Source organism: Bison bison, unplaced genomic scaffold (genome assembly GCF_000754665.1).
Source record: "Bison bison bison isolate TAMUID 2011002044 unplaced genomic scaffold, Bison_UMD1.0 scf7180017864383, whole genome shotgun sequence".
Classification (NCBI taxonomy): Eukaryota; Metazoa; Chordata; class Mammalia; order Artiodactyla; family Bovidae; genus Bison; species Bison bison.
In genome coordinates, this window is record NW_011494955.1 from 2157333 (window position 1) to 2166414 (window position 9082).

The window sequence follows — 9082 nt, forward strand, 5'->3', positions numbered from 1 at the left end:
TGTGTACAGAACGGTAGGGAGAAAAGACATGGCCCTCCATGAGCCTTCTCTGTGTCGTCTGCTCATCCGTTTGCTTGAAGTGCTGGTTTTTATGCTGAGTTTGCACACTGATATGACAAGTTTAAATGGAAAATTAATTGTTCTATTATACTGCATGCATGCTCCCTTCATAAATCCAGTTGTTATTTTCTCAGCTGTGTTCAAAGTTAGAGTGACCTCATGTGATCAAACAATCCACATAGTTGTCTTAACAACATATGGGTATTTTCAAAAATAGCTTTTGCAATAGGAAAACACACAGAAGAGTCCAACTGTATATAAGCCAGTTCCAAAAAAGAACTCTGATTTTATTTCTTATATATTTTGCACAAACTGGAAAGAAGGACTGAACACTATTGTATATATGGTGAACAGCTGACAAGAATTAAGAGCCTGGCACATAAATGCAGGGTTTTTCTCATGTATTAGTTTAGTTTGCCATAACAAAACACCATAAACTGAGTGATGTAGAATTCATCTCTGACAGTTTTGGAGGCTGCAAGTCCGAGGTCAGGATGACACACAGCTGGATGCTGGTGAGGGCTAGTTTGACTTCTTGTGTCCTCGCACAGCAGAGATCTCTGGTGTCTCTTCTCGTAAAAACACCATTCCTATTATGAGGACCACATCCTCAAGACCTCATCTAACCCTTACTATATCCCAAAAGGCCTCAATTCAAATACAGTCACATTGGGGGTTACGTTTTTAACATGAATTCGGTCCACGACATCCCATTCTCCACCAATCACTTGTGGCACACCAGTGTTCTTACATAAAAATACCAATGTTTATTCATATAAATATAAATTCATATACAAACAAAACAATAATTTCTCCCCATTCTGAAGTTCCTCATTCTTCAGTACATCCTGTTTTTTTCCCCATTAGCTTGTCCCAGGCTTGTTAGATTTTTCACACCATGAAGATCATATATCTTCATATCGACAGAGACAGTATGGTAATGATTCTATCGCTCCACACAATTGTGAGTGCTATTATCTCTTTACTCAGTCTTCTTTATTCTCACCCACAAGTTACTGTTAGCTGAAAATGGCACCCTGGTTTGTGAGAAAATTCCTTCTGTGATACTTCTAAAGGACAAACTCAAACTCTTTCTTCACATGACCTTAAGTCAGGCTCACAGATCCATCCAGAAAAATGGATTTACAATTTACTTTGTTGTACATGACCAATGAAATGGCTTTAAAGTTACGATGGAAATAAAGTATCAGTTATTTTTATCAAATGAAGAATGCTCTTCATTAAAAATGACTGACCCAATCATCTGAGCTTGTTATTTTGAAACTAACATATATGATAAAGTCACTGCTTCAGTTGATTTCAGATCCTCCGGTCAAATCACCAATGACTTTTGTTCTTTGGCTTTCAAAGTGGGACACAAAATCAAACTGCCCCATTTTCACAGTTTGTGTTACAGACATGCATTTTCCCACGCCTCTGTCTCTGCTACTTGGCTGGCCTCCCTCTCTGCTTTTACATATTTAAAACGATCTTAAGCCTTTTCCTCAGAATGTGTATTCTGATGTCGAATCAAGGATGAGCTCCGACTGTATGCCTTCCCACATTTACTACATTCATAGGGTTTCTCCGAGGAATGACTTCTCTGATGCCGAATAAGATCAGAGCCGCTGCTAAATGCCTTCCCACATTCATTACATTCATAGGGTTTCTCTCCAGTGTGACTTCTTTCATGGAGGATGAGGGATGTCCGCTGGCTAAAGGCCTTCCCACATGTTTTGCATGTGTATGGTTTCTCTCCAGTGTGAATTCTTTCATGTTGGGCGAGGTGTGCACTCTGACTGAAGGCCTTCCCACACTGATCGCATTCATAGGGTCTGTCTTCACTATGAATTCTCTTATGTCTCGTAAGAGAGATGCGGTGACTGAAGGCTTTTCCACACTCCTCACACTGATAGGGTTTTTCTCCAGTATGAATTCTCTGATGTTCAATAAGAAATGACTGGCGGCCAAAAACTTTACTACACTTATTGCATTTGAAGGGTTTCTCTTCAGAATGAATGTTCTGATGTATTTTAAGGTTGGCAGTTCCAGAAAACATCTTCCCACACTCTTTACATTCAAACAGTTTCTTTTTCTTCGTGTGGACTTTCTGGTGTTGGATAAGGGATGAATGCCGATTGCAGACCTTCGCACATTTATTACATTGGTATAGTTTCTCTTTATTATGAATTCTTAGATGTAGAATAAGGGTTGAAAGCCGCCTGAATATCTTCTCACATTTATTGCATTTGTGGGGTTTCTCTGAATTATGAATTCTCTGATGAAGCATAATGGATGAAATTCTACTAAAGAATTTCCCACATTTTCTGCATTTATAAGGATTCTCTAAATGGTGACTTCTCTGCTGTAGACTGTGACTTAAGGCCTTCTCACTTTCACAAGTTTTCTGTCCAGTATGAATTCTTTTATGTATAACAAGGACTGATTTCTTACTGAAGACTCTCCTACATTTATTGCATTTGTATATTTTCTTTCCACTGTGAATTTTCTTATGAAGTAAAAAAGATGACATGCGAATGAAGGCTTTCTTACATTTTCTGCACTGGTAGACATTTTCAACAAAGTGGATTTTCTGATGTATACTGAGAGATGAGCACTGACTCAAGGCCTTCCCACAGTCAAAGACTTCCTTTTCACCATGAATCTTCCCATGTAGGAGCAGGGATGTTCTCTGAATGAAGCTTTCCCCACATTTATTACATTCAAAGCTTTTCCTTCCATTGTGGATTTTCTGATGAAGAATGAGGGATGAGATCTGTCTGAAAGCTTTTCTACAACTACTGCATTCATAAGGCTTCTCCCCAGCATGAGAGTTCTGATGGAATTTAAGAGATAAACTTTGACTAAAGGACTTCCCACAGTCGTTACATTTTAAAGATTTCTTCTCTGAGTGTACTTTCTTGCGTTTTATTAGGACTGAATTTTTCCTGCAGCCTCTCTTTCCTGTGGGAACTTTTTGTGGCGTGGAAACTGGTTTCTGATAGATGCTTTGCCCAGATTTGTTGCACTGATTTGGAGGTAACTTCTTGGTCTCACATTTAGACCCTAAGTCTGAAAGACATCAAGAAATTCAGTTTGTTTTCCTGTGCTAAAAAAATGAAGCCGTTTGCAATAATTATCAGTCAAAATAATAACAATGATGATAATTAGAGTAATAACTCTTTGAGTGTTTTATTATAGTTTTAACATAGTAAGGACTTCATAGAAATATTTAATAACAAATTCACGGAAGTGCAATTTGAAATGAATAAAGGTTTTATTATTGAATAAATATATACCATATACTTTGGAAGAAAAGCTATGACAATCCTAAACAGTCTATTAAAAAGCAGAGACATCACTTTGCTGACAAAGGTTCATATAGTCAAAGCTATGGTTTTTCCAGTAGTCATGTATGGATATGAGAGTTGGACCATGAATAAGGCTGAATGCTGAAGAATTGATGTTTTTGGACTGTGGTGTTGGAGAAGACTCTTGAGAGTCCCTTGGACCGCAAGATCAAACTAGTCAACCCCTAAAGAAAATGCTGAAGCTGAAGCTCCAGTACTTTGGCTATCTGGTGCGAAGAGCTGACTCATGGGAAAATACCCTGATGCTGGAAAAGACTGAAGGCAGGAGGAGAAGGGGGTGACAGAGGATAAGATAGTTGGACGGCATCACTGACTCAATACAATGGACATGAGCCTGAGCAAACTCCAGCAAACAGTGAAGGACAGAGAAGCCTGGCATGCTGCAGTCCACGGGGTCACAGAGTTGGGCAAGACTTAGCAACTGAACAACAACAACATATACTACATTAAACTCCATAAACTGTTCAATAGATACATGTAGTTTTATTGTAGGAAATGTCCAGGAAAGGCAGAAGGTAAACTATAGACAGACACAATTTGCCAAAACTCAAAACATAAGAAAAAGATGATCTGAATAGGCACACATCTATTTAAACACTGAATCAGTAATTAATAACCTTCCCAAACAGAAAGTACCAGGCCCATGTGTGTTTGCTAGTGAAATATACAAAACATTTAAGGAAGACATCATTCCAATTCTCCATGATCTCTTTCAGAGGACAAAAGCAGAGAGAATACTTACTACCTCATTGTATGAGGTCATCATTACCTTAACACCAAAACAAGACACACCATAAGAAAATCAAAGTACAGACCAATATCCCTGTTAAATACTTATGCAAAAATCCTGAACAAAATACTAGCAAGCCAAATTCAACAGTACCTTAAAAGGATCATACAAATGAGCAAGTTGGATTTATACCTGGAATACAAGGATAGTTCAACGTAGGAAAATAAATGTAATATATCACAATCACCAAATTAAAGGACAAAACCACATGATCATCTCAACTGATGCAGAAAAAGCTTTTGACAAAATTCATCACTCTTTCATGATAAAAAACACTCAGTGAGCTAGGAACAGAAGGAACTACCTCAATTTCACACCAAAAACAGTTTGAACATTTATTAATTTGAATTAATAAGTGAATTAATTCAGTAAAGTGGCAGGATATAAAATCAACACTCAAAAATCAGTTTTGTTTCTATATACTACCAATGACCACTCCATAAAGGAGATTGAGAAAACAATCCCATTTACTATAACATCAAAAAGGATAAAATATTTAGGAGTAAGTTTAACCAAAGAGATGAAAGACACTGGAAACTACAAACATTGCTAAAAGAAATCAAAGCTATAAATAAATGGAAAGACATCCTATGCTTGTGGATTGAAAGACTTAATATTGTAAAACTGCCCATACCACTCAAAGTTATCTACACATTCAATGCAATCCCTATCAAAATCCCAGTAAAATTTTTTGAAGTAGAAAAAAGTCCTAAAATTCATATAGAATCTCAAGGGACCCTGAATAACCAACACGCTCTTGAAAGAGAGAAATGAAGAAGGATGCTTAGACTTCCTAATAATTAAGATGGTGTGGCAGTGACATATACAGACCAATGGAAGAGAACAGACAGCCCAGAAATAAACTCTCATATATCTGGTCAAATGATTTTCAACAAGGGTGCCAAGACTGTCACAAAGGGGAAAGAACAGTTTCTTCCACAAATGGTGTTGGGAAAACTGGGTACCTACTTGCAAAAGAATGAACATGGACCCCTTAGTTACACTATATACAAAAACTAAGTCAAAAATAGACTAAAGACCTAAAACGTAAGACCAAAAATTATTACGCTCCTAGGCAGAAAACACAGGGGAAAAGCTTCAGGACATTGGATTTGGCACTGAATTTCTTGGATATGGCACCAAAAGCACAGGCAACAAAACGAAAGAAGAGAATGAGACTACATCAAACTTAACTTTTGTGTTTCAGAGAAAACAACAGGGAAAACGCAACCTATAGATATTGCAGATCACATATGTGATAAAGGACTAACGTGCAGAATATATAAAGAACTTCTACAACTTAAAGACAAATTACCCTATTAAAAAAATGGGCAAAGGACTTGAATAGATATTTCTCCAAGGAAGACAGACAAGTGGCCAATAAACATATTAAAAGATGTTCAACATCATTAATCATTAGAGAAATGTAAATTAAATCCACAATATCATCTTACAACATAAAAACAGCCTATATATATATTAAAAAACAAAAAACAGAAAACATGTGCTGTAAGGATTAGCAGAACCCGGAACCCTTGTGTGCTACTGGTGGAAATGAAAAATGGTGTAGCCACTGTGGAAAATGGTATGGTGGTTCCTTAGAAACTTAAAAACAGAACTACCATATGATTCAACAATACTAACACTGGGTATATATCCAAAGGAATTGAAATCAGGATCGTGAAGAGATTTCTCTGTGCACCCGTATTCACTGCAGCATGAATCACAGTAGCTAGGATGTGGAAGCAACCCGTATGTCCACGAACAGATGAATAAAGAAAGAAAACGTGGTATATACACACAGTGGAATATGATGTAACCTTAAAAAAGAAAATCCTGTCATGTACTACAACACGGATGAACCGTGATGACATTATGCTAAGTGGAAAAAAGCTAGTAACAGAGGGTCAAATACTGCATGATTCCATTCATATGAAGTATCCATAGTAGTCAAAATCATACCAAGGGCTGAGTGGTGAGGTGGAAAGAATTAGTATTTAGTGGGTATGGAGTTTCAGTATTGCAATACTTAAAAAGTTCTGGATACCTCTTGTTCAACAATGCAAATATACTTAATTGTACATTTAAAAACGGTTAAGATGGGAATTCCCTGGCAATCCAGTGGTTAGGACTCTATGCTCTCACTCCCAAGGGCACAGGTTCAATTCCTGCTCAGAAAACTAAGATCCCACAAGCCAAGCAGCACAGTCAAAAAATAAATAAATAAAAACTAAATTTAAATGGTTAAGATGGTAAATTTAATGTTATGTGCTCTTTACAATTAAAAAATTAAACTCATAGCTGTAAAAATGAACTAAAAACAAAACAAAATTTAAAAACCCATAATTTAACCAATCAAAGAAGAATCTATTAATACTAGAGAAGGAAATGAGTTCTTGAAAAGCAGTCAAAATAAACGCTTATGGGAAAGATTTTTAATTTTTTTTTAAGGAATGAAGACAATGATGCAAGTCAGGTCATTATAAATACAATCACTAGAGAAGTCAGAATACACACACTTTCTCTGAAGGGAAATATGAAAACCAAAGCAGGATGGGGATGAGGCTATTAAAACCTGAGCTTCTGAGACCAGAAGCTGGGGTTCAAATCCCAACTCTGGTGCTACTTCCCAGCTAGGTGAACTTGGGCAAGTCACTGAACTTCTTTGGCTCTCAGTTTCTTCATCTATAAAACCGGAATAATAAGAGGATCTACCTTATAGAGCTGTTGGGAGGAACCTGAGTATCAAGGACTTCCCTGGTGGTCCAGTGGTTATGAATTCACTTTGTTATGCAGGATACGCAGGTTCAACCCACAGTCAGGGAACTAAGATTCCACATGCCACGGGGCAACTAAGCCTGTGAGCTCTGGAGCCCGTGTGTCATAACTAGGGAGTCTGTTTGGCAATCCAGCATGATACAACTAAGACCAGACACAGCCAAATAGGGAGAAGGCAATGGCACCCCACTCCAGTGCTCTTGCCTGGAAAATCCCATGGACAGAGGAGCCTGGTAGGCTGCAGTCCATGAGGTCGCTAATAGTCGGATACGACTGAGCGACTTCACTTTGACTTTTCACTTTCATGCATTGGAGAAGGAAATGGCAACCCACTCCAGTGTTCTTGCCTGGAGAATCCCAGGGACAAGGGAGCCTGCTGGGCTGCCGTCTATGGGGTCACACAGAGTTGGACACGACTGAAGCGACTTAGCAGCAGCAGCAGCCAAATAAATAATTTATTTTTTTAAAGAATATCAGATACCTAGTGAGAGGCTTGTTGAATATTAATTATTCTCCCTCTGGGGACACATACTGAAGAGACTTGAGTTTTCTGCACAACCTTGGGGTCTTTGAGGTGGAGAAAGTGGCTCTCAACTATTATCTTAAAGATGTTGCCCTTTTATGATGGAAGGCACTCACCCAAGCCCCGGCGTCTTTTCACTGGGTCCACCATCCAGGGCGCTTTCCCTTTCTCCAATAAGGTGATCACGTTTGGTCTCCGAAAGGAAAGTCCTGCAACACAGGAAAAACACTGGAACTGAGCATGATGTGGGCACCACAGCTATTAGAATCAGGCTTTGTCTCAAGAGAAATGGGGTTTATTCATGCAAAAGGAGCACAGAGGATGTGAAGGGTAGGTGGAGAAAGGATGAAAGGTCAGTCATAGACAGCATAGCTATTCACCTCTAACTCTACAAAACCAACTACTCTGGGGAGGAGCTGGAGCAGAACTCCCGAGGCTGGTCATTTGGTGACAGTCTTCCCACAGGCGAGCCCGTATCCTCTGGTCTGCTGTAACCCACACTCCCATGCCAGCTGCTCCCTGTCAGCATCCGCCAATAGCAGTACTGGCGGTTTCCATTTCTGCTTTGCTTTTTTCCGCTGTGACTCCCAGAACAAGCCTCATATTGCCCTCTCAGCAGGATAAACAAAACAGGCAGTGCTCCCCTCTCCTTTTGAAGTCTGAGTCCTATTCCCAAAGTCCTTAAAACTCCAAACCCTTCCCTCTGTCCTCCCAGCCCTAGGATGATGTGTCCTGCAGTTACCATCTGTTACCTCAGCGTCCAATATTCACCTTTTAATAGTACCTGTTAAAAGTCAACTCTTTAAATTATTTCTCTCAAAAACAAGTCCTCAAAAGGTTATATATATAGTTACTACTGATATATGACCAGTACCTACCACTCCTAGACATACACCCAAGAGAGATGAAAATATGCACCCACACAAAAATTTGTCCATGAACACTCACAGCAGCAGATTCATAACAGCCATACAGTGGAAACAACCCAGATGCCTATCAACTGGGGAATGGAAAAAGAAAAGGTGGAATATTATTTGGCCATGAAGAGGAAATGAGGTACTGATACATGCTACAATGCAGATGAACCTCAAAAATATTACCTTAAATGAAAGAAGTCAGACACAAAGGACAACATATTTAATTTCATTTTTATGGAACACCAAGAATAGGGAAATTCATAGACAGAAAGTAGATAATGGTTTAGTGTTTGCCTAATCTGGGGGCATTAGTTGGCACAGGTAAATAAAAAAGTGATTGATGATAGTTACAGGCTTTCTTTGGGGGGTAATGAAGATGCTGGAGAAGACTCTTGAGAGTCTTGGACTGCAAGGAGATCCAACCAGTCCATCCTAATGGAGATCAGTCCTGGGTGTTCATTGGTAGGATTGATGTTGAAGCTGAAACTCCAACACTTTGGCCACCTGATGCAAAGAGCTGACTCATTCGAAAAGACCCTGATGCTGGGAAAGATTGAGAGCAGGAGGAGAAGGGGACGACAGAGGATGAGATGGTTGGATGCCATCACCGACTCAATGGACATAGGTTTGGGTGAACTCCGGG

General features: G+C 39.0%; 1 protein-coding gene across 3 annotated transcripts in view; it reads right to left on the reverse strand.

Moving 5' to 3' along the window:
- Positions 1-804: 804 nt before the first annotated feature.
- The window catches only part of ZNF667 (zinc finger protein 667), a 25690-nt gene continuing 17412 nt past the window's right edge, over positions 805-9082 (reverse strand). For all 3 annotated transcript variants that reach the window (XM_010857721.1, XM_010857723.1, XM_010857720.1), the window contains exons 5-6: positions 7639-7731; positions 805-3132 (exon numbers count right to left, since the gene is read on the reverse strand). In XM_010857721.1, the coding sequence (XP_010856023.1) occupies positions 1553-3132; positions 7639-7731 (1673 nt within the window). In that variant the 3' untranslated portion in view covers positions 805-1552. The remainder of the gene's footprint in view (positions 3133-7638; positions 7732-9082) is intronic.